Raw genomic sequence first — 27,650 nt, forward strand, 5'->3', positions numbered from 1 at the left:
TCATGGTTTTAAGATCCCCCTCTACGTCGTCTACCTATCCATCTTTTACGGGGCTTTCCTCTTGTTCTATTTCCGTGGGGCTTCCATCTCTGAATTACTTTTACAGCTCGATTATCTGGCATTCTTTCTAGGTGACCAAGCCAGTTTAGTCTTTGTGACTTTACAAATCTAACAATATCTGCGCTCTGCATTAGTTCATCCAGCTCGTGGTTCATTTTAATTCTTCACGAACCATCACTGCTTGGGGTGGTCCAAATATCTTCCTCAGTATTTTGCGCTCAAATATTCTCAGTTGATTTTCATCATAGACGGAGATGCAGCGCTGAAAAATCTATTTGAATTTACTAAAACTAGATTTTTCACAGTTGATTACTGTGAGTGTGTAGAGAAACATACTGCGGTCGGTCAAGCGAAACGTAGAACAGGGTTACTGAGAGGGTATCAAAGTTGCTTTCCTACAAAGGTAATTATTTCCATTTACTAAGGCTGAAAATCAGTACACACATTCTAAATTAAATATAAATAAAAGTTATTATAGTCGGTCAGCTGTATGATGGGACAGAGCCGGTCGGTCGGCCAGAATAATCGATTGAGGAAATGAAGCATTTTGGCTAGCAATTTTTTCCTCCAGCATGGATTTACTTGAAATTTTCACAGAAGGTAGGAAATAGTCCAAAGATCATTTTCTATATCATGCCGCTATCATACGCTAAAACCTTGGGGTTGGTTGCCACCCCATCTCGGGGGTGTGAATTTGTTATTACATTTTAACCATGTAATTCGATGTAAACAGTGATTCCAAGAAAAAAATGTTTTTACATTTTCTTCGTAAAACTAATATTTTTCGAGTTATTCGCGCTTGAAAATAACAGTTTTTCGACGAAAAAATCGACCTTTTTGGAGGGTTTTTTGAGAATATCTCGAAAAATATGCATTTAATCAAAAAAACTGTAGATATCAAAATTGTATCTTTTAGTAAAACAAACCAGATTCTTTTCCAATAATATCTTTAAGACCAATACAAACCGAGATACGGCATGTTAAAGGTTATCTTTTTTCGTCAAATGCATAATTTGAAAATATTCAAAGCCAAATAATGGGAAAAATTTGCATTTTTCGAGGAAACCTTAAATAATCTTTTTTCAAGTATACAATGAGACCTTAAAAAAAAACAATAAAAAGTTTCTAGCATGAAAATTAAGCGACTTATAATCAAAAAAATGTCGGCACCTACTTTTCTCTACGAAAAAATGAGTGAAAACAACCCCCTAACTATCTTCCTAATTCAAAATTGGTCGTCACCTTTCTGTAGTTCCTTTTATATTTATATTATCAATACACTCAAGGAGTTTGACCTATTTAAAATGCCTAATTTTGAAAAAATATGATATCTCACTGTGTACTGATTTTCAGCCTTAGTAAATGGATTTAATTACCTTCGTAGAAAAGCAACTTTGATACCCTCTCAGTAATGAGACCCCTCAAAAATGATTTTGTAGGACTTTTAAAGAACTATAAGACTGTGTAAATTAAATTCCGTAAGATGCCTTAGTTTTTAATTGGGGCTAGTTTAAAGGGCTCGAATAAGGGGGTGTTTGCTGGTAAATAGAGGTTTTAAACAGCTATATCTGGCTAACTATTCACTGTAATGAAAATCTATGCACAGGGTAATTTTAGTCAATAAAAAATCTACAATTTAGTAGTTTATAATTTTTTTCATATCTTCAGTATTTTAGGAGATATTTTGAAGTAAAAGGTGAAAAATACCAAATTGCAAAAAACCAATTTTTCTTTAAACTCCAATTTTCCAAAATTAGGCATTTTAAATAGGTCAAACTCCTTGAGTGTATTGATAATATAAATATAAAAGGAACTACAGAAAGGTAAAGACCAATTTTGAATTAGGAAGGTAGTTAGGGGGTTGTTTTCACTGATTTTTTCGTAAAGAAAAGCAGGTACCGACATTTTTTTGTAAGTCGCTTAATTTTCATGCTAGAAACTTTTTATTATTTTTTTTGAAAGGTATAATTGTATACTTGAAAAAAGATTATTTAAGTTTTCCTCGAAAAATGCAAATTTTTCCCATTATATGGCTTTAAATATTTCAAATTGTGCATTTGACAAAAAAAGCTAACCTTTAACATGCCGTATCTCGGTTTGTATTGTTCTTAAAGATATTATTGGAAAATAATTTGGTTTATGTTACTAAAAGATACAATTTCGATATCTACAGTTTTTTTTATTAAATGCATATTTTTCGAGGTATTCTCAAAAAACCCCCTAAAAAAGTCGATTTTTTCGTCGAAAAACTGTTATTTTCAAGCGCGAATAACTCAAAAAATATTAGTTTTTCGAAGAAAATGTAAAAACCATTTTTTTCTTAGAATCACTTCTTACATCGAATTACTTGCTTAAAATTTAATAAAAAATTCCCACCCCCGAGATGGGGTGACAACCACCCCCAAGGTTTTAGCGTATGATAGCAGCATGATATAGAAAATGATCCTTGGACTATTCCCTACCTTCTGTGAAAATTTAAAGTAAATTCATGCTGGACGAAAAAATTGCGAGCCAAAATGCTTCATTTCCTCAATCGACTATTGAGGCCGACCGACTGGCTCTGTCCCGTCATACAGCTGACCGACTGTAATAACTTTATATTTAATTTAGAATGTGTGTACTGATTTTCAGCCTTAGTAAATGAAAATAATTACCTTCGTAGGAAAGCAACTTTGATACCCTCTCAGTAACCCCTGTTCTACGTTTCGCTTGACCGACCGCAGTATGTTTCTCTACACACTCACAGTAATCAACTGTGAAAATCTAGCTTTAGTAAATTCAAATAGATTTTTCAGCGCTGCCTCTTGGTCTATCAGTGGTTGAGAGGGTCCACGTTTCACATCCATATGTGACCACTGGTCTAATTGGTCAAACCTGGTAAACCTGGTCAAGCCCATTGCAAAATATATTGGATATAAAGGGAAATTAAGCTGAAAATTAGCTGAAATATTAGGGGAAAACAAACAGGAATCATTTCAACAGGCTTCCCTACTAGGCATGCCTGACACCTTGAAATGGGTATCACGAGAGAGTGCAAAGTGTACAATAAGCCAAATGGCTACAGAAAGACCGGTTTACAAGAGACAGCAAAAAAAAGTAAAAAATTATGCTGGTGTGTTTATCTTTGTTTTTTTCAGTTTTCAAATTTACCATTGAACATTCACTGCACTCCATATGCACTCCCTGTAATTTCGGGGAAAAATGCATATGAAATTCCAATGAGTGTTTATGTTTTAAATACCACTTTCAACTGGATTCAATAATCATTCATTTTTTTTTAAATTGTGGTATTATTGTCAAAACTTGTATATCGATTTCAAACAGGTGTTTGATGGAGTAGATCGACAAAAGATTTTAAAGCAACTATCTATGTTAGGGATACATAATAGGTTAGTAAGTTAAACTTATACGAATGACTTTGCAGGGTTCCAAAGTTATGGTGAGAATAGATGGAGATACGACAGAGCCATTTGATATTGACAATGGAGTGTGAAGTTGGGGGTTGCTGGACGAAGGCACTACCCCGAACAAACAAACTTAAACTTTTTTCAGAAACTTTATTCTCATAAGGTTAAATGTACAATTACATTTACGTCGACCGACATTATCGTTATGATAGGTCAAGGTGACCCATATCTCGGTAACTATATCCCCTGACTACGCGCCAACAGAGTTCAACGACAACAACGATGTCTCAGGTACTCGACCTTCCTACTTATATCTATTATATTAAAAACAGTGCCCATATGTATTACCACATATGGTGAGGTTCTATACGTATATCAAGAATGACGTGTGCTTTCTTTGCAGTCTTTCAAATGAGTTCAATACTTTGAACTTTGCTACTATCGTAATAAATTATACAAATTGCAACTATAATATTATGACCTTATTTTTATAACAAATAAATTAGGAAAATTCCGTGAGGGTTGTCGTGTACCATCACATCTCTCTGGGCGGGGAAAAGATGAAAGGGAATTTCAGCAACAATTTCCTTTCATCTCTATTTTATATTATTTATGTTGACTGACGTCTCTCCTTTATAATAAAATTAAACAAACATATGAAAAGAAGATGAGAAAAGAAAGAAAATGAGATATATAAATATTTACACGGAATCTTAAGTACTAGTAAAAGTCTTGTGGTGGGCTATTATTACACTTTTACACTATAACACTTTTCAGTACTTATTCTTTTTAAATATTATACAGCTTAACGTTATTCTTATGTATGACTACTTGTTTACCCTTTTTCTCAATAATTACGTTAGGTATTTCATCTTTAATTACGGTATATGGACCCGAAAACAAAGAGTTAAGTTTTGAGTTTGACTCATTTTTTATTAATACCTTATCTCCTGGTTTATAAGTTATTTTACTCGTTTTGGCATCATATACTTTTTTTCTGCTGTGTTTTGTCTGTGTCAGTGTTTCTCTGGCCTCCTTTGCAGCTACTTGTACTTTGCAGCTACTTGTTTTTACTGGCATATGATACCGGTTTGTCATTCCCGTTTGACAAAGTTGCTCCTAGTGCGATGCCAGATGCATCTGTCCGTAGAATAAACGTGTTCTCCTCCGATAAATCTGGGAATTCCATTACGGGGGGTTTGATAATGACGTCTTGAGGCTTTCAAAAGCTTTTTGACATTCTGTTGTCCACTCAAATTTTACATTTTTCCTTGATAGTCTATTTAGCGGTGCGGCTATTTCTGCAAAATGATTGATATGTTTTCTGTAATAATTTGCAAAGGCTACGAATCTTCTTGCTTCTTTTGAATTTTGTGGTATTGGATATTGTTCCAATGCGGTGATCTTTTCCGGATCTGGTACTATACCTTTATTCGAAATCTTGTGTCCTAAATATAATAGTTCTTTTTTCATAAACTCGCATTTTAGGAGTTAGGCAAAGTAATGCCTTACCAACAACACTTTTTAATCTAACTTTAGAATCTGTTATTACAAAATTGAATATGAACGGTTGTACAGTAGACTCTCTCTATAACGAACACGGGTATTACGAGGTTTCGCTTATAACAAGGTACACTAGATGTCCCGTGAAATGCTTATTGAACTATCTCTATAACGAGGCATATTTGGTTATAACGAGGAAAAATGAAATCGAAGAATATGTTTCTTTAGCTGTTTTTGGCGTAGTCATGGCCATAAATAAATACCATAACTGCCTGTATACAGGAATGCCCAACATCTGTGTGCTTATTGAGACCAGTGCTGTAATAAATTCCACCGCCGCGCGCCGGTAATAAACTTCTTCCTTCTTGTTTATCTATCGACCGACATGGAATATTGTAGGAAATTTACAATTTACTATGGCCAAATTTCATTGGTGAGGTCGACCATCGACACCTAATAAACTACGTAAGAGGCATCAAAACATTTCAGTGGTGGTGGTATGCACAATATTATTGTTGTCTGATATAACGAGATCCGCTTATAACGAGGTAATTAGTTCGCCATTTCAGTTCTCATTAAAGAGGGAGTCTACTGTATTAATACAAGATCTACGCAAATATGCGCATATGAGGATGATGTTGCCCTAATAAGTCGCAACAAAAGGGTATTAAGCGAAAAAGCTATAGAGCCGAAACGGGAAGCTGCTACGTTTGGTCTATATATAAATAAAATAAAACAAAATATATGGAGTGCACAAAGTCGAATCAACTTGAGAATCTGAAGGTAGACAACCATATCTACGAATATGCCCCAAATTTTCCCTACCTAGGCTCAATAATAAATGACAACAACACCATTCAAGAAATACAATAGCACGGATTCTTAGCGGTAATAAGTGTTTTTATGCATACAAAGACTTAATGAAAAATAAGATACTCAATCGTGAGTCTAAGCTTAGAATCTACAAAACATTAACTAGACCAGTGGTCACATGTGGATGTGAAACGTGGACCCTCTCAACCACTGATGAAAATCAACTGAGAATATTTGAACGCAAAACACTAAGGAAGATATTTGGACAAACACATTACAGCTATGGTTCGTTCAGAATTAAAATGAACCACGAGCTGGATGAACTAATGCAGAGCGCAGATATTGTTAGATTGTAAAGTCTCAAAGACCAAACTGGCTTGGTCACTTAGAAGAATGCCAGATAATCGAGCTGTGAAAGTAATCCAGAGATGGAAGCCCCAAGGAAATAGAACAAAAGGAAGGGCCCGTAAAAGATGGATAGACGACGTAGAGGGCGATCTTAAAACCATGAACATCAGGCAGTAGCAAAGGAAAGTATCCGATAGGGCAGAATGGAAGAACATTGTTAAGGAGGCCAAGACTCACAAAGGGTTGTAGCGCCATTAGAAGAAGGAGAAGGTATTATTCTCAAAAACCAAGCTAGTCTACATCTTCTTATACATATTATTCTTATACATATTATGTTAATTTTTTTATTTTAACCACTACTTACCAAGGGCACTTGTGCCAAATTAGCATCCTTCAATTTTTGTCTAATCTCCGTTGAAATTCTTTTTAGATACGGTAGGCAAAATTCAGCATATAAAGCTTTATTCAAATATTCTGCACTGCTATCAAAAACTTGGACGATCTGAGCTCCAGCTTTTATTTGCATTACCAAATAATCTATAATAGTATTTGTTAACAAGTTTAATAGTTCATTAGCAGCCGTTGGATGGCTATACAGCCACTTTTTGGCATTACTTAATGTCTTGGAACCACCACCTTCTATCATATAGCCCATAAGAGTCCACTACAAAGAAATACATAAGTATACAAATGATAAAATTGTTGCTGGTATGAGCACATTACGAAAATGTAAGGGTATAAATAATGCTCACAATCTTATTGAAGGTTTTATTTATAGAAGGTTTTATAGTATAATCCATGATACTATAAATAACAATATATTGCACATCCTAAAGTCGTGACGTAACTGGAGACCGGCAAGTTCGTAATGGTTCGTAATCATTCGTAATGTCCGAGTAGTTTGAATTGTTCGCGGTTGTAAGCTAAGTGTATTTTATATTTTATTTTTGACAGTTACTTTAACAGGAATCTCGGACTTAAATTTTTTTCGAATACATTGAAGTTTAATGTAATGTTGCTAATTGAATAATTGCATCACAGAATGCATACAAATCCCATTTAACTTTAACAAGAATTCAAATTAAATTTCCGGTCTCCAGTTACGTAATCATGCGCGAACTCGGACGTATTTGAGCTACGGGAAGATACTATCTCGTTATTTATAGTATCATGGTATAATCTGTATTAGCACCGGTCTATTTGAACACCTTTATAACACCTTCTGTAACTTAATACCTACTGCTAAACTTAAAAGTAAAACTTAACCTGGGGCATGTCTGGGGCATGTATTGTAACGTAGCTTAATTTAATATTTGGCTTGTTCAGTTTCTGAAGGGCCTGACGATGGCATATATATTGTGAATGCCGAAACCGGTCGCCCGCAAACTGCTATAAATAAAACCTTCAATAAGATTGTGAGAGATTTGCCACATATTTAGAAAATACATTAAAACCGCTTGATGACCAAAATAATGATCAAATATTGATAGAGCCTAATCAGACAGAGGAGAGAATCAGACCAACATCCCCGAAGGAAGTAGCTGATGAAATAAAAGACAATATAAATCCTAAGAAGGCACCAGGATATGATCTAATTACTGGAGAATTACTAAAAAACCTACCTCGTAAAAACAGTCAAATTGACCAACATCATCAATGCTGCATTTAGATTGCGATATATTCCAAATTTATGGAAAATAGCTGAGGTTATAATGATACCAAAACCAGGAAAATCACCAAATGAAGTGTCTTCATATAGACCATTATCACTTTTACCGGTGATGTCTAAGCTTTTTGAGAAACTTCTGCTAAAAAGAATGAAACCAATAATAGAAGAGAAAAAAATGATTCCAAACCACCAATTTGGCTTTAGAAATAAACATTCTACGATTGATCAGGTACACAGAATTACTAACATAATTGAGAAATCATTAGAAGAAAAGAAAGTCTGTTCAACAATCTTTTTAGACGTAGCTAAGACCTTCGACAAAGTATGGCATGAGGGTTTAGTCTACAAACTCAAAATTCTTATGCCTAAACAATATTCAGAAATTTTGCAATCATATATTTAAATCTGACAGATATTTCAGAATTAAGCAAGAAGAACTGATCTAAAAGAAATCAGAGCAGGAGTCCCTCAAGGAAGCGTATTAGGTCCTGTCCTCTACCTGTTATACACATACGATATATCTGAAATGGAAAATGATACTATAGCCACATTTGCAGATGATACCGCTATCTTAGCAGTAGGTGATACCAGCAAAGAAGCAGCAGAAAAATTAAAGTTGACAATAAATAAAATACATAACTGGACTAAAAAATGGAAAATCAAATTAAATGAATCTAAATATGTATATTCATGTCAATTTTACAAATAAAAAAATCGAAAACATTCCAATTAGAATAAATGATGCCCCAATACCATATGCATCTTCTGCAAAATATTTAGGTATCACACTTGATGCAAGGCTTCGCTGGAAAGTCCATATTAAAAAGAAAAGAGAAGAATTCGACCTCCACAAGGATCTTGAGATGGAAGATGTAGACAAAATTATTAAGAAGATGGCAGGTAGTCACGAACAACGGCTAGATAGTCATGTACACATCGAGGCCATTCAGCTCCTCGATAATACTGGGCTAGAAAGAAGACTCAAACGAAGAAAACCATTTGAGTTAGTGTAAAGTGTTAGTGTAAAAGCAGAGCATAGTGTTGTATAGTGTGTTAGTTTTAGTTTAAAAAATGCATACTTGTTAAAAAAAATAAGTGGACACCATAGGGTTAAGATCTTAGATTATGTATCATTTAGTAATTTAAGTTAAAGAAGAACTGATAATTGGTCAACTGATGACCAGATTTCAGTATAATAAACACAGCTTGTGTTTAATAATAATAAAAAAAAGATTGTGAGCATTAGACTCTTTATACCCTTAGATTTACATAAGTATACAGTCTACAATAAATTCTTATAATACTAAAACTTACAGGAGCACCTGAAAATCCAAATAAGGGAACTTTTCCCTCCAGTTTGTGCCTAGTGAGAGTTATGGCTTTACCTACATACTCTAATCTTTCAACTGCACCTTCTACCAATAACTCTTTTATATTTTCTACAGTTAATGGTTGTGGCAGCACAGGTCCCTAAAACATGTTGAAACAATAAATTTTTATTTTATACAAGTATAACTAGCATTAAAAATTGTAATACGAAAAAGACGCTTAGACATGCCAAGAATAGTAGCAGAATATTTGGCAAAATATGTGCAAATTATTTCAACACAGTGAATGCAGGAGAATGCACAGACGTTGTATATCAGGTGGCTAAACTCAAAATGGAACTGGGCCGGTCATGTGGTCCGTTTAACAGATGGAAGATGGACAAAGAGGTTGCTAGAGTGGAGACCAAGAGCCGATAAAAGAAATAGAGGAAGACCGCCCAAGCGATGGATGGATGATATAAAAAGAATGACCACTAATTTGATTCTAAGCGCCCAGGACAGAAGGCAGTGGACGGAAATAGGGGAGGCCTATATCCGGCAGTGGATGTAAAGGGTTGATTGATGATGCTGATGATGAATGCAGGAGCGGTGGAGTGGGCATAGTTGTTTCATTTGAATGTAGATCCGACCATGACACGTATCATTTGTTCAATATTACATAACTTTGTGTTTATAGTTTATTTACTCCTTATTACTAAAAAATGTAACTGTTTGTTTGTCAGAAGCTTTACAAAATGGCATCTTTGCATAAAAAACACCTACTTGCAGAAATACCTACACACCGATTCAGATTTTGTGAGACATTCTACAACACAATAGACCCATGGAATATTAACAAAAATCACTGCTGCCGTTGAGGAAAAAATATTGCACAGCTGCATTCTTAGATATAGAAAAGGCATTTGATAGAGTATGGTACAATGGCCTCTTATATACACTTATTTAAAGGCATCCTTCCAACTCCGTACTATTTCCCTGTACCTTATAGTATAGGGTATAAAATTCTGTATTGAAGATTGTTACTTCCAAGTGAAATATAACACAATGACCTTCACACACTCTCCCATTAACTCAGGCTTGCCACAGGGCCGTGTGCTAGGCCCTCTCCTTTACTTTACTCCTATATTTACTACAGATATTCCACCAATAAATACAACAGAAATTTCACTATTATGACACCAGAATAATCAATGGAACCGATGACAACCAAATGTTGCTTAACAGATGGAAAGCAAAAGTAAATGAAAACAAATCAACTCAAGTCACTTTCACAAATTGAATAGAATAGAAATATGCTTTATTGTCATGAAAAATTGCACAATTTTATCGACAAAGCTTATAAAAGTCAAGAAAACAAAACAATAACAATCCAATTTACTAAAATTACATAAATCGTCAATATATTTAAAATAATAATATCAATAATGAAGTTAAAGTCTGCACCTGCACCTGCATTCCAAGTCACCTAGGGCTCGATAACACGGAAAGAGTCCCACCAGAGCTCAATCCTTTTGATACCGTAGGTATCTGGGATGAGTCAATTTTCCCCTAAGAGGGAGTGTGAGCCGTATGGCTAAATCTGGAGAAGTTAAACACAAATAATCAATTGCAAAATTTAAAATAAATTGCAAGTCTACCTAGTAATTAATAAAACAAGTTTTAAAAGCTGCTGCATATGACACCCAAATATAGATAAAAAAATAATAAAAATACTACTTGTGCAAAGGGTACTGTAATTTCTTAGTTGTTGATTAAGAAAATCTTCTACTGAATAATATGGTCTTTCAGATAGGTAGGCTTTTGTCAGTTTACGGAATTCGGGGAAAGATGCTGCAGATTTAAGTTGTAGAGGGAGATGGTTGTAAAGTTTTTTTGCGGAGTATAATATAGATTTCTTTACTAACTCCGAGGACGGGGTCGGCAAAGAGACGTTAAACGTAGAATTTCTCGTGAAGTAGTCATGATTAGGTCTTGGTGGAAAGACATGTAGATGTTTACGAATTAAGCAAACAGTTTCTAAAATATACAAAGATGGAAGGGTTAAAATTCCGTGATCTTTGAAGTAACTTCTGCAATGTGTTGTTCTTCTGAGGCCAAACAGACATCTTACTCCTCTTTTTTGTAATTTGAAAATAACATCGAATTGGACAGCTGTACCAGAACCCCAAAAAGGAAGACCATAACGAAGATGTGACTCGAACAAAGAAAATATGTTATTTTGGAAGATGTTAGATTGAGTTCATTCGAAACAGATCTTATAGCATAGCAAGCTGAAGATAGTTTCTTTCTTAACAAATCGATATGGAGGGACCATTTAAGGTTGCTGTCTAAAAAAAATACCAAGAAATTTTACAGAATCAACGGTACTGATCTGGCTGTTATTAAGAGGTAAGGGTTGAAGAGCTCCTTTATAAGACAATGCTACTGTTTTATCTACGTTAAATGAGAGTAAATTAGAGTCAGACCAGGTTTTTATTGTAAGTAGATCAGAAGTTATAGTAGCATGAAGAGTTGCAATGTTTGAGTTGCTCCAAGTGATACTGGTATCATCAGCAAAAAGAAAGATTTTTCCATCGATTTTTAAACTAGTGATGTCATTAATAAAGATAAGGAAACGTAGAGGACCCAATACTGAACCTTGAGGTACCCCACATACAATGTTTTTGAGACTAGAGTCTGTATCATTTGCTCTAACCAGTTGTTTCCTATCATCCAAGTAAGATTGGAACCAATCTAAAGAAATACCTCGAATTCCGTAGAAATTTAGTTTTTTTATCAAAATGTTGTGATTTACACAATCAAAAGCTTTGGCGTAATCACAAAAAACGGTGGCAGTGTGAAGATTATTGTTCAGTGGTTGATAAACCTCATGTAGTACAGAAAACATGGCATCAGTGGTGCATTTATTATTTAAAAAGCCGAACTGATTTTGTGATAAAATGTTGTTTTCAACTAGAAAGAACATAAGTCGGGCTTTTATGAGTCTCTCAATAATTTTGGAGTGTACCGGTAGTAGTGCAATAGGTTTATAATTGCAGGTATTAGATATTTCATCACCCTTATGAAGAGGAATAATGATGGCTGTCTTCAGGCACTCTGGAAATTTACCTTTCTCAAAAGAATCATTAATTAGTGAGATGAGGACTTCTAACACATTTTCTGGAAGATTAGAAATTTTTTTTATCGATAGACCATCAGTACTACAGGAAGATTTGCTTTTGATACTATTGATTGTTTGGATCAGTTCAGATTTATTGACTGGTTTTATAAAGAATGAATTCGAGACCTTTCTTGAATTAGGGAGATAGGAAATGGGATCTTGTTGTGGCAAAATAGTTGATGTAATATTTTTACTCACATTAACAAAGTATTCATTTAGATTTTCAGGGTCTGGAAGGGAAACTGTTTGAGCAGTGTGGGTTTTATTTCGAAGATCGTTTATTATGGACCAAGTTTCTTTTGCAACACTTTTGGAGCTTCCCAGACGGTTATGGTAGTAGACTTTTTTAGCTGATTTTATAAGTTTAAAATAGGTTGCCCTGTACTTGGTGATATATTCAGTGATAGAGACGTTGGTAGTAAATTTCTCTATATCAAGAAATCTATCACTGAATATATCACCAAGTACAGGGCAACCTCTGAAGAGAATATATCTGAAGAGAATAATAATTTAAGAGATGAGTGTCCAACAACAATAAATGATGCATAGATAGCAGTCAGCACTCAAGTTAAATATTTAGGATTAACAATCAACAACTCTTAACACACTGAGAGAGCTAGACATTCAAGGCGTAGTGAGATAGACAAGAGCTCGACGACACATGTGGAGAGACCACGTAGATCGGATAGACCCTGAACGTATGGCGAAATGGGCAAAAACACAGAAGCCCAACACCAAGCGACTCATAGAAAGACCCAAAAAACGATGATACGATAGCTGGAACTCCGGTTCGGAGCAGAGACTGTAACAGAAGAAACAGGAGAAGAAGATTAACTCTCAACAAGAGAGTTAGCTAGTCCAGGGTAATAACGTTTTTTCCATGACACTTCAACAGCCAGAGTACTAAAGCGTTTTTTCGACAGATAATATCTATAAGAACAAATTTTAACTATTTCCTGCGTACGATCTGGCGGCCATTTTTATTTATAAACAATTTAGTGTCAAAAAACGGACTTTTTTCCTTTTTTTTTGCAAATTAATGGAAAACAGTAAGACTTATGGTTTTCTTAGTACAAACATCTTCGAGAGAATGGAAAAAGCTTTAAAATGGCGTATTACAAAGTTTAATACACTCATTTATTGTTAATATAATTGCGCCAAAAGGTCGAAATTAAAAAAAAATAATTTCGCAATAACTATTAATTGTAAAAGTAAGTATAGAGCTTTGAAATTTTTGTCAAATGAGGGTTCTTTGGTGCTTAATATGTGACAAAAATTTCAAAGCGATTCATTCAATTGTTTAAATTTTATTCAAATTGTTTATATCAGAGAGCTTTTTGGCAATAACATAAGTCAGAAAAAAATAATGTTAGAACCATTCTACAGGTGTCAAATGAAAGAGCATGAGCTAAACTTTCAAATTGATTTAAAAAAGTGAATAAAAAATGCATTTATTAGTAATAAATAATTATGCAAAAGTATGTTCAATTTTTCCTTATAAACTTTTTATTTTTTTATATAATAAATTACATATATTTATTACAACTTTTCATCAATTATCATATAAATAACATTACTTGGTAGTTATGCACCTAAACAACGTTAAAAAATAGATTTTTTTGAAAAAAGTTATTCAAAAAGTTTCAAGAATTCAAAAAAACAAAAATTGACGATACATTTGCATAATTATTTATTACTAATAAATACATTTTTTATTCACTTTTTTTAAATCAATTTGAAAGTTTAGCTCATGCTCTTTCATTTGACACCTGTAGAATGGTTCTAACATTATTTTTTTCTGACTTATGTTATTGCAAACAAAAGCTCTCTGGGATAAACAATTTGAATAAAACTTCAACAAAACACTTCAATGAATCGCTTTGAAATTTTTGTCACATATTAAGCACCAAAGAACCCTCATTTGACAAAAATTTAAAAGCTCTATATTTATATTGCGAGTAGTTATGGCTAAATTATTTTTTTTTTGAAATTTCGACCTTTTCTCGCAATTACATTAACAACAAATGAGTGTATTAAACTTTGTAATACGCCATTTTAAAGCTTTTTCTATTCTCTCGAAGAGGGAACCATAAGTCTTACTGTTTTCCACTAATTTGAAAACAAATGGAAAAAGGCCGTTTTTTGACACTAAATAGTTTATAAATAAAAATGGCCGCCAGATCCTACGCAGGAAATAGTTACAATTTGTTCTTATAGGTATTACCTGTCGAAAAAACGCTTCAGTACCCTGGCTGCTCGAGTGTCACGAACAGGGTATATCTTTGTCTTATTACCCTGGCCTAAGCTCTGTAAACTAATGTCAAGTGTATAAAAGGGGGGTTGTCAGACAGCTCAGCTCAGTCAGACTCTCTCATGTCTCATGTGTAAACATTCAAACAACTCACTCAGGGCTGCTTTATCCATTAGGCAATATAGGCGGCAGATTATGAGAGGGCGGCACAAATACTGTACAAAACATATTTGTATAAATTATGGATCTGGGTTCTGTCATTAAAGAGTATGAAGATCTATCAAATTACTTTACCGCAAGGAAGCCAAAAAATTGTGCCCAAATAAAACATATAAAGAAATAAGAAAGAGAAATTCAATTTGACGAAGGGGCCGATGATGAACTAAACTTTTCAGCTATAGTGATGAGATGAAAATCCACACATTCTATATTATAATCGACACTCTGACAAGAGACCTGGATAGACGTCTGGAATCTTATCGACTTATTTATCAACTTTTGCGTGTTATTAACAGATTTGCCAAAATTAAGCAATGAAGAAATTATTAAAGAAGCTGAAAATCCGGTACAAAATAAAGACGACCAAGATACATCATTCATGCATGAATGCATTCGGAATGCATTTGGATACCACAATAAAATCACCAATTGACATATCTTTTATTTAAAGAGAGTGCAGTCACTGAAGGTGGATATGAGCTATTACCTCCGATTTCGTTGAACCTCCATCGATTTTCATGAAAATTGGTGAGTGGTTAGAGGATATAACAAGGAACAAAGGTGACATGGTGTCAACTTGCGCTTTTACCCTGGGGATGGATGCTACCCCTTCTGGAGTGAAAATTATTTTATTAAAAATATCCCCAGAATTCGATAGAGGGACAAATTATAAGCAAAATTTGTAACACATAACGTTATTAAAATAAATCCAAACTTTTTGAGTTATTAAAGATCAAAGATTTTAATTTTTTGTGAGAAAATGTTTTTAACCGATTTGTAATGTTATAATGTAACACGTGGTAGGGTTCCTAGGTTAACTTTGGAGGATAGGTTGTAATGAAACAACTTGTATCTATCGTGTCTAGATTCAGAATGGTTTTATTTCCGCTTCACTGTCCTTGTCACTGTCACGTCACTCTTACAATATTACCAACTTGAGTGCGTTCCGAATACTACCTATTTGCATACATCACATCCCCCTCTTTTTATAATGACAAAATAAACATAACTTTCTTTAACAAATCTTTAAATAAACATTTATAAATTTCCACAATTGTTTCATTCACCCTTTACCCCCTTTTATTTTATAATAACATTACTTATAAATCTAGTCTATCAGGTTTTTTAACAATTCGACCTGAAGAGGTTTGTGGAGGTAGGTTTATTGGAGAGTGATGATCAGAATGGTTATCAGAGACACTTTCAAAATTTTGTGACTCACTAGTTTCAGATTCGTTATCTGAATGTTCATCGTCAGAAGTTGCAGGAATGCGAACTAAAAATTGTCTATTTCTTGCAATTTCTGACACAGAATCTCTTAATTTAATCGAGTAGGTTTTATCTCTTAATTTATGTGTGATAAGACCTTCTCTCAATTTGTTTTTATCTTTAATATAAACTTTTTCATTATTTTTAAGCGGTTTTAAATTTATTGTCCCTCTATCATAATAAGCTTTTTGACTGTTTTGTCTTTTCTGAAAATCGCTGATTACTATTTTAGCATTACATAATTTTGGTTTTAGAATTTTGTCAGTGGTGGGAATCTGAGTTCTAAGTACTCGTGACATTAAAAGTTGAGATGGTGATGGTAAATTTGAATCAATTGGTGTATTTCTAAGTTGTAGCAATGTTAAATATGTATCTTTACCATCTCTAAGAGATTTTCTTAGCGCTTTTTTGTAGGTTTGAATATATCTTTCACTTAGACCATTAGATCTATGATTTTCTGGGCTTGACTTTATGCTTTTAAATTCCCATTCTTGACAAAATTTAACAAATTCATTGGCTGTGTATTGTGGTCCACCATCAGAGTAAAATATTTTTGGTATTCCATGACGAGCAAATATCGATTTTAAATGTGTAATTATAGTTGAACTGGTTGTACCGTTCAACAGACAAATTTCTGGATATTTACTGTAATAATCTACCACCATTAAATAACTTTTTTGACCTATGTAAAATATATCAGAGCCAACTTCCTCCCAGGGGAGTTCTGGGATATTGTGTGGAGTCAAAGGTTCTCTCTTTGCATTTTCAAATTGTGGGCAAATTGGACAACCTTTAACTTCATTCTCAATGTCAACTGTCATGGAAGGCCAATATAATGATTGTCTAGCTAACATTTTACATTTATTTATTCCTTGATGGCCATAGTGAATTCTTTTTAACATTTCTTTTCTCGTTACATGAGGAATTATAATTTGACTATTCCTCATCAACAAACTATCAAAGAAGGTTATTTCATCTTTAATCTTAAAAAATGCTTTTAAATCTTTATGTACATTATTTAATTCTTTTGGCCAACCTTTTTTTATGAAAGTCTTTAGATCAATTAAAGTTTTGTCTTTGCTAGTCTCTTCTTTGATTTTTTGCAGTTGATTGTTTGAAACATTAATGTTTAATCTTACTAAACAAATTTGTGATTCTAGTTCAATATCTAAATCATTCTTTATTACAAGCAATTCCGAACAACATCTCGATAGCGTATCAGCTATATATAGTTCTTTACCTTTTTTATACATCAGATTATAGTCATACCTCTGCAATTTAAATAACATTCTTTGAAGTCGTGGTGGCGCATTCATTAAGGGTTTCTTTACTATGGATATCAATGGTTTGTGATCAGTTTCTATATCAAACTTGGAAGCATATATATAATTATGAAATTTCTCACATGCCACCAGAACTCCAAGAAGTTCTTTTTCAATTTGTGCATAATTTTGTTGTGTTAAAGTTAAAGCCTTTGATATGTAAGCTACTGGTTGACCTTTTTGTAAGAGTACAGCTCCTATTGAGTCTTTTGAACAGTCAACCGATATTAAACACTTTTCATTTATATCAAAATGTCTTAATACTGGGCTTTTTGAAATTATTTCCTTAATTTTACTAAAACATTCATCATATTTATGTGACCAATGCCATTCTACATTTTCTTTAATTAATTCCCTAAGAGGTGCGGTTAAGTCTGACAAATTTTTTATGTGTTTAGACAAATACGTTATCATTCCTAATAATCTCTGTATGTCTTTTTTATTTTCTGGCTTTTTCATATCTTGAATGGCTTTAATTTTATCACTATCAACACTTTGACCATCTTTATTGTAATTAAATCCTAAAAATTTTACATTTTTTACACCAAAACTACATTTTTCATAATTAAATTTGACATTATTTATCCTAGCTCTTTCTAAAACTTGATATAAACATTTATCATGTTGTTTTGATGAGCCATAAACAATTAAATCATCAATATATGTTTCTACACCCTCCATATTAAATATTTTACTGAATCTTTTGTGAAACACCTCACTTGCTGAACTAATGCCATAAGGCAGTCTTAAAAATTTATATCTACCATAGCAAGTGTTAAAAGTACATAATTTACTACTTTCATCATCAAGCTTTATGCTCCAAAATGCTTTTGAGGCTTGCTGAAATAAACGTTACCTTTTAAATTTGCAGCTATTTCATCAATCGTAGGGAGTTGAAAGTGCTCTCTTTTGATAGCTTTATTCAAGTCTCTAGGATCTATACAAACTCTTATGGAATTACTTTTTGGTTTTCTTACCAAGACTATCGAGTTGACCCAATCTGTAGGTTCATCAACCTTCTCAATTATTCCATTTTTCTCCATTTCAGCTAATTCAAGTTTTAGTTTCTCCTTTAATTGTAGTGGAATCTTTCTTGGAGGATGTATAACTGGTTGTGCAGTTTCATTTAGCATGATTTTGTATGGCTCATCCAAGCAGCCTATACCTGAAAAAACTTCTTTAAATATTTTTTTCACATCAGAGTAATCATTTTTAAATGTAACTTCTCTAGAATTCAAATTATTTTCAATTTTTTCTATAGTATTGATTATTTTTAAAATATTTAAAGCTTTACATGTAGGAAGACCTAATACCGTTGGTGAATTAATTTCTACCACATAAAACATTATGTTGTACATGTTATCTTTATACTTGCATTCTAAACTACATTTTCCAATGACCCTAAGTATTTCATCCGAAAATGTCGTTAACCTGCAGTTTGTTTTCTGTAGTTCAACATTAACTTCTAGAGAATTTAACTTATTTATTGATATTACGTTTGCCATTGCCCCTGTATCTAACTACAGCTTAATTTACGCTTGTTAACTTCAAAATTTATCATGAAATCATCATCAAAACTGCTATTTTTAGTATTTACCAAGCCTATAAACAAATCATCTGATTCTGAATTATCTACATCTACATACTTAATTTGTTTTTGAAAACATTTTTTTGCATAATGCCCTATTTTATTACATAAATTACACTTAGCTTTATATGCTTTGCATGGTTGGCCTCTGTGCTCCATTCCGCACCTACTGCACCCTGAACTGTTTCCAGATTTACCATTGAACTGGCCGTCTTGGGACTTCGAATGAGTTGGATTCACTCTTCTGTCTTCCCACTGTTCTCTATTTTCATATTTCTTATTGAAGTTTCTTTTCTTTACGTAGTGCACCTCCTCTGACTTCATTTTTTCAGACTGGATTTTCGAACTTTCTATACTTTTACACAGATTGATTGCTTTTTCCAAGCTCATCTCATCTTCTTCTAATAGTCTCTGTCTCATCGTTTCATCTGCTACCCCACAAGTTATGCAAGTCTTAATCAGACTGTCCTCCAAATTCTCTAGCTCACAATTTTTTGCCTTGTTTATAATATCTGTTATAAATTTGTCTACTGACTCACCTTCTTCTTGTTTTCTGGTGAACAGGCAATACCTTGCATTTGACACGTTGCTTTTTGGCTTGAAATGTGCTTCAAATTTTTTTATTAACAGTTCTAACTTGTCTTTTTCTTCTGTTGAGAACTTAAACGTGTTATATATTTTGAACCCTTCGTCCCCTATTAACTGTAATAGCTGTGCACACTGGGTTATTTCAGGTTTCTTTGTTAATTCTGTAGCTTGTAAGTAGTTTTTGAATCTTTGTATGAAGAATTGCCAATTTTCATACACGTTACCTGACATTTGCATCGAATTTATAGCTGCCTTGAATTCCATTGCACTTATCTCTGTTTTTCTTCGGTTTGGTTACGGTTTCGGCACCATGTAATGTTATAATGTAACACGTGGTAGGGTTCCTAGGTTAACTTTGGAGGATAGGTTATAATGAAACAACTTGTATCTATCGTGTCTAGATTCAGAATGGTTTTATTTCCGCTTCACTGTCCTTGTCACTGTCACGTCACTCTTACAATATTACCAACTTGAGTGCGTTCCGAATACTACCTATTTGCATACATCACACGATTTATCATAAATAACTCAAAAACAATAATATTTTACAAAAAGGTTATTACTACCAAAATTGAATCTAATAAAAAATGAAATAAACTCCTTACTAAAAAGACCTTTTAATGTTAACTAACAGTGAGTTATAGGTAATTGAATGTATATTTTTTTTTTCGGCGAGTACCCAAATCTAAGTATCGTGATACTATAAATAACGTATATTATTTCTAGTATCATGCCAAGTATTCAAGGCTTAAATAACGGGAAAATGGTGCATTTTATAACATAACCTTATTAAACATTAAATTTGTTAAAGTACTTAGAAATACCTATCAAATGAAACCCCGAACAAGTTGATAGCATTAAAATTTATGCACCAAATATTTTTCAAAATTTATCTTTCAAGAATTTTTCCAAAAAAGTTATTGTTTTTTTTAATAACTCCGTTAATTTTTACGATATCAGGTTTGCCTTAACACCATTTGAAAGTTAATTTTATTGACTATTAAACCATGTTGAATTTAATCTTTTAAACCCCTTACTTTTTTAAAAATAAAAGGTTAAATGGCCTGCGATATATGGTTCCCGCAGCAAAATTTAAGCTTTAAACGTTTCTATCTCGGTTATTTTTTACCCTATAGTTATATACCCTATAGTTTTATATAATATAAAGTTAAAATATTTGATATAAAAAACTAAAATTTGGCCCGAACAAGTTGATAGCATTAAAATTTATGCACCAAATATTTTTCAAAATTTATCTTTTAAGAATTTTTCCAAAAAAGTTATTGTTTTTTTTTAATAACTCCGTTAATTTTTACGATATCAGGTTTGCCTTAACACCATTTGAAAGTTAATTTTATTGACTATTAAACCACGTTGAATTTAATCTTTTAAACCCCTTACTTTTTTAAAAATAAAAGGTTAAATGGCCTGCGATATATGGTTCCCGCAGCAAAATTTAAGCTTTAAGGCCGGCCGTTGTATGAAAGAGAGGTCCCCAAGTCGCAGTGCAACAGAGAGAAAAGATTCTTTCACGAGAGATGCTGCCTCTATCGGAGAAATAACGCAATAGATATCTAAGCGAAGCCGCGGACTCCAGACTTTATAGTCAGCTAATAGTTTAGTTTCAGTACAGAGAGGTATGCAGGTGCGATCTCGCTAAGATGACTCGAAATCGTTTTATATATGAGGTGCGAACTTTTCATTTTCTAGGAGGTTTAAGGACGGGGTCTCGCTGAAAATTTTACTCGGATAAATACTGTGCTCGTATCTCGTGGTAAAATCTAAACCAAAAGTATTGGAAAAATCTATTTCGCATATTGGTTCATCATAGTTTGTTACCTACTTCTCATGTCCCAATATTATAAAATTATACCAGGGAAGAACAATTATATCACTCAAATTTGTCTAATTGTCTAATTTAGAATGAAAATGTAATTAATGTTTAGAACATTTAATGAAAGCTTATAACCAAGGATGGTACTAAAGATGAGCAATTTGGTCCGTCGGTCTGCCTGACCGCGAATATAACTCCTCCGTCACTGTACCAGGTAGAATAGCGAATGAGGTGTCGAATGAAAGCCTATAATCCAAGGATGGTACTAAAGCTGATAAATTTGACCAAGGCTGTCTGTCCATCTGTCCGTCCGACCGCGAATGTAACTACTCCGTCATTATGCCAGGTAGAATGACAAATGAGGTGTCGAATGAATGGTTATAATCCAACGATGGTACTAAAGATAAGCAATTTGGTCCGTCGGTCTGCCTCACCGCGAATATAACTCCTCCGTCACTGTACCAAGTTGAATGACAAATCAGGTTTCGAATGAAAGCTTATAACCGAGGATGGTACTAAAGATGAAAAATTTGACCAAGGCTGTCGGTCCATTTGTCCGTCCGACCGCGAATGTAACTTCTCCGTCATTATGCCAGGGAAAATGACAAATGAGGTTTTAAATGAACGATTATAATCCAACGATGGTACTAAAGTTGAGCAATTTGGTCCGTCGGTCTGCCTGACCGCGAAGATAACTCCTCCGTCACTGTACCAGGTAGAATGACCAATAAGGTGTCGAATGAAAGCTTATAACCAAGGATGGTACTAAAGATGAGAAATTTGACCAAGGCTGTCTGTCCATCTGTCCGTCCGACCGCAATGTAACTTCTCTCCGTCATTATGCCAGGGAAAATGACAAATGAGGTTTCGAATGAACGATTATAATCTAACGATGGTACTAAAGATGAGCAATTTGGTCCGTCGGTCTGCCTGATCGCGAATATAACTCCTCCGTTACTGTACCAGGTAGAATGACAAATGAGGTGTCGAATGAAAGCTTATAATCCAAGGATGGTACTAAAGATGAGCAATTTGACCAAGGCTGTATGTCCGTCGGTCCGTCCGACCGCGAATATAACTCTTCCGTCACTATACCAGGTTGAATGACAAATGAGGTGTCGAATGAAAGCTTATAATCCAAGGATGGTACTAAAGGTGAGAAATTTGATAAAGGACTTCCGGTTTTACAAATGGGACCGGAAATACTGTTTTAAAGTCACCGGAATAGTAAAAGTGATATATTATTCGACGAGCCTTCGCAAGGCGAGAACATATATATACTTCCGGTTTCATGAGTGTCTTTCCGTCTGTCCTCCTACATACAACTCCTCCGTATTAATACAGATATAATGACAAATAATGAGGTTTCGAATAAAAGATTATAACACAAGGATGGTATTAAAGATGAGTAATTTAACATCGGACTTCAGTTTTAGAGTTGCAACCGCAAGTATCTGTTTTAAAGTGACTCAAAGTATGATATTAATGTAAATGAATATGATCCAAAATTAGTAAAATCGTATATGAATCGACGCAAAGTTACACGAAGAGTTAAAATATCGACTTCCAGTTCTACTTTCGATTACTTTGGATGAAAACCTAGGACTTACGAAGTCCAATTACTTGTTAACACATGCTCTTGTGAACATGAACGGAAAGAAATAACACGAGTAGCGTTCATCAGCAAATCATCAACGGCTGATAGCAAAACTCTACGAAATTATATCACTCAAATATCATATATATACGTTATAGTCTAAGATCCGAATATAGGTCGACCTGCACCCATCTGCTTTCCGGATGAGACATTTTTTTTATTAAATTTCATACATAGACAAAAACGACTTGCATGGCTTGCCTATCAAATTTGTGTCATAGCTATCCTTAAGGTGGGGTGAGCTTAGAGTTTGAAATAAATATTTCAAGCATATTTTTTTGAATTTCTTTTGAACTTATAATAGAATTCTTAAAATCCCATGGACTGATCGGGTCACAAATGAGGAGGTCCTTACAGAAGAATGGGGAAAAACCGAGAAGTATTAACCACCATCAAATCTCAAAAGTTTGAATACTTTGGACACATTATGCGAAATTAATCCAGATATGCCCTCCTACAAGCCATTCTGCAAGGAAAAATATTTGGAAAGCGAGGTCCAGGAAGAAGAAGAACATCCTGGTTAAAGAACCTCAGAACCTGGTTCAACTCAGCATATGTGAAGCTTTCCTGCATTGCTGCAGATAAAATAAAGATTGCCATGCCATGGTGATCGCCAACATTCGTCACGGACAGGCACAGCAAGAAGAAGAGGATAGAATTATTTTATTTTTAAATTAAATAAGCATATTCACTATAATCGTTGATTGATATATTGGACGGCCTCTAATATCTCAATCAACGCTATAATTCAATGAATTAAAAAAAAATAAGGAAAAATATTAAAAAATAAGCCAACGCTCAGTGAATCATGTGAAACGAAAAGATCAAAAATATTTTATTAGCTTTATGAGTATTATGAGTTTATCGAGCATAACTCTGTCGAGTTTTTTCAGTTATAACGATTTTTGACTTTTTGGTATTACTCAGAAGTCAAAACAACCAAATTTTTGCTCACGAATGGGTGAAAATCAACATATTTATTATAATAAAAAATACGCATAAACAAAAAAAAATTGTATGTGCAATTTGTTAGCACGTTAAAAATTCGGTTAAAATTCACATTCTTATTCCAGTCAAAACACAATAATTAACAAGTCGCTGATGTGGCATTTCGATCATCGACCGAGAAACACATTCAATTTTTATTACTGGTGTTGATAACGTGAACGGTATCAAATATCACATCGTGGGCAGCTGTATTGATTTTAAATAATAAAAAATGTGGCAGAGTCTCGAAGAGTTATACAGTAGAACCTCGATTATCCGTCAGGGTACCGGACCAAGGGTATGACGGATAATCGAAAAGACGGTTAACAGAACATTAAGAAAAATTAAAAACCCATAGTACGACTCTCAAATTTCATTTGTATGGTTTGTTTGACAATAAAAGAGGGATTTGTGTTCGTACAATCGAATCAATTTAAAATATTCTGAAATTTTATTTTGTTTTACTGTTGCTTCACATTTTGCGACGGCTGAATTTCTTAATCGGCATAAGATCATGCAATTTCCTTTATTGGCTTTTTCTTGTTGAGAATACCACTCGATGAATTATTGCTTCTCTAGATTATTTACGCAAATCTTTGTCAGTTAAAATAGGTCCATCAACACAGCTACAGTCAAATTCCAAGTCTGTGTCAGCTTCTGAATCTGTCTGGTCCGCCTTTGTTGCCATTTCAATGATTTCTTTATCTGTCAGCAATGGATAGCCGTTTGTGTCCTCATCACAAATTAAATTAACTTTTTTTATTTTTTACATTAAAATTTTTGCTTATTCAATACAACTTCTGTATGTACCCTGACGGTTAACAGAGGTGACGGTTAATGGAGAGACGGATAATCGAGGTTCCACTGTAACGCCATTGATGATGATGATGAGCAAATACTTTTGAAATTACAAAAATGAATAGGTTTTTTTGTATTACAATCAAGATTATCGTTTTCAGGACAAGCAATTATCATCACAAATAGGATGTTTTGAACAGGGTTATTCAAAGCAGAGTGCTGCATGCACGATTTTTGAAAGAACTCACAATTGGAATTCGATATTTGGTAATCGAAATTACAATTCATGCTTAAATTTAATTGCTAATCACTATTTTCGTACCAAAAACCGGTTTAATGGCGATTGCTATAATAGCCCTATCTATACCTATAACCCATCTGCACACTAATGGAACGCAGATTCAGATAGAGCGCGTTAAACAGTCTTGCTACCTGGGAACTATTATAAATAATGAGCAGTAGAGCAAAAAAGTTGAAAATGGTGGAGGTATTTAGCATCAACGGTTCTCCTTTAAAATCAATATGACGGCTAACCCTTCAGCGGAATTCAGTCGCAATTTTAAATTTACACCACTATTGACCTCCCCTAAAGGTTAGAATTATAAAATTTGGGGCAGCTCGGAAACAAGATTCAATTCAATAATTATGCTCCCCCACCCCTTTTTAAAATATTCCCGCTAACTCGGAAAATATCAACCGCACGAAAAAAATTGTCAAAAAGAAATAATTGTAGGAAATCATATTTGAAACAATTTTAAATATTCGTAAAAAAAATGAAAGAGATCAAAATTCAAAATTATGTAAAAGTTAATTCTATCTACTAAGTTCTATTTTTGTATTATAGGTACCTACATTTTTGTCGTAAAACTCATAATTAACGAGACAATTCAATAGTTATGCTCTAACTCTAACCTCTAACTGTCACTATTTCCCCCCATAACTTGGAAAATATCGACATCATTAAATAGTTATTTTCCTAACTAGTGCGGAAAGTGATAATTTCACGCACGAGACTGTCGTTGACCCGAACGACGCGATAGCGGAGTTCGGGCAGGCATTCGAGTGCGAGGAACACACTTTCCGCACGAGTTAGGAATAATATTTATTCTAGAGCCGTACGTTTGGAAAAAGCCACAAAAAAATAGAGTTATATAAATTTTTATTTAGAAGTGAAAATACACAAATCAATTATTTGACAAGGTTGTCAAAAACAAACTTTCAATATTAGTTTATTGCATGTATTATAATATATTATAATGCAATATTACAAGGTATTTGACTTTCCCGCAAGTCGTGCGTGAAAGTGCAACTTTCGGAAACGAAATGCGTGCGTGAATCTTGAGTACCATGGTTGGATTATAACCGTTCACTGTACACTCGTCACCTCATCTGTCATTCTGCCTGGCATAATGACGGAGTAGTTACATTCGCGGTCGGACGGACCAATGGACAGACAGCCTTGGTCTAATTTCTCATCTTTAGTACCATCCTTGGATTATAAGCTTTCATTTGACACCTCATTTGTCATTCTACCTAGTACAGTGACGGAGGAGTTATATTCGCGGTCAGGCACACCGACGGATCAAATTTCTCATCTTTAGTACCATCGTTGGATTATAACCATTCATTCGACACGTCATTAGTCATTCTACCTGGCATATTGACGGAGTAGTTACATTCGCGGTCGGACGGACCGATGGACAGACAGCCTTGGTCTAATTTCTCATCTTTAGTACCATCCTTGGATTATAAGCTTTCATTCGACACCTCATTTGTCATTCTACCTGGTACAGTGACGGGGGAGTTATATCCGCGGTCAAGCAGACCGACGGACCAAATTGCTCATCTTTAGTACCATTGTTGAATTATAATCGTTAATTCGACACCCCATTTGTCACTAATCCTGGCATAATGACGGAGTCGTTACATTCGCGGTCGGACGTACAGATGAACAGACAACCTTGGTCAAATTTCTCATCTTTAGTACCATCCTTGGTTATAAGCTTTCACTGGACACCTTATTGGTCATTCTACCTGGTACAGTGACGGAGGAGTTATATTTGCGGTCAGGCAGACAGACGGACCAAATTCGTTGGAATATAACCGTTCATTCGACATCCCTTTTGTCAATTTACCTGGCATAATGACGGAGTAGTTACATTCGCGGTCGGACGGACCGATGGACAGACAGCCTTGGTCTAATTTCTCATCTTTAGTACCATCCTTGGATTATAAGCTTTCATTCGACACCTCATTTGTCATTCTTCCTGGTACAGTGACGGGGGAGTTATATTCGCGGTCAAGCAGACAGACGGACCAAATTGCTCATTTTTAGTACCATCGTTGGGTTATAACCGTTCATTCGACACCCCATTTGTCAATCTACCTGGCATATTGACGGAGTAGTTACATTCGCGGTCGGACGGACCGATGGACAGACAGCCTTGGTCAAATTTCTCAACCTTAGTACCATCCTTGGTTATAAGCTTTCATTCGACACCTTATTTGTCATTCTACCTGGTACAGTGACGGAAGACTTATATTCGCGGTCAGGCAGACCGACGGACCAAATTGCTCATCTTTAGTACCATCGTTGGAATATAACCGTTCATTCGACACCCCATTTGTCAATCTACCTGGCATAATGACGGAGTAGTTACATTCGCGGTCGGACGGACCGATGGACAGACAGCCTTGGTCTAATTTCTCATCTTTAGTACCATCCTTGGATTATAAGCTTTCATTCGACACCTCATTTGTCATTCTACCTGGTACAGTGATGGAGGAGTTATATTCGTGGTCAAGCAGACCGACGGACCAAATTGCTCATCTGTAGTACCATTGTTGGA

General features: G+C 34.3%; 1 protein-coding gene across 1 annotated transcript in view; it reads right to left on the reverse strand.

Moving 5' to 3' along the window:
- LOC126893431 (uroporphyrinogen decarboxylase) overlaps window positions 1–27,650 on the reverse strand; it is a 50,337-nt gene that overhangs the window by 13,480 nt on the left and 9,207 nt on the right. The window contains exons 3-4 of the mRNA XM_050663621.1: window positions 9,115–9,270; window positions 6,496–6,795 (exon numbers count right to left, since the gene is read on the reverse strand). Coding sequence (XP_050519578.1) covers window positions 6,496–6,795; window positions 9,115–9,270 — 456 coding nt within the window. The remainder of the gene's footprint in view (window positions 1–6,495; window positions 6,796–9,114; window positions 9,271–27,650) is intronic.

This window comes from Diabrotica virgifera, chromosome 10 (genome assembly GCF_917563875.1).
Source record: "Diabrotica virgifera virgifera chromosome 10, PGI_DIABVI_V3a".
Classification (NCBI taxonomy): Eukaryota; Metazoa; Arthropoda; class Insecta; order Coleoptera; family Chrysomelidae; genus Diabrotica; species Diabrotica virgifera.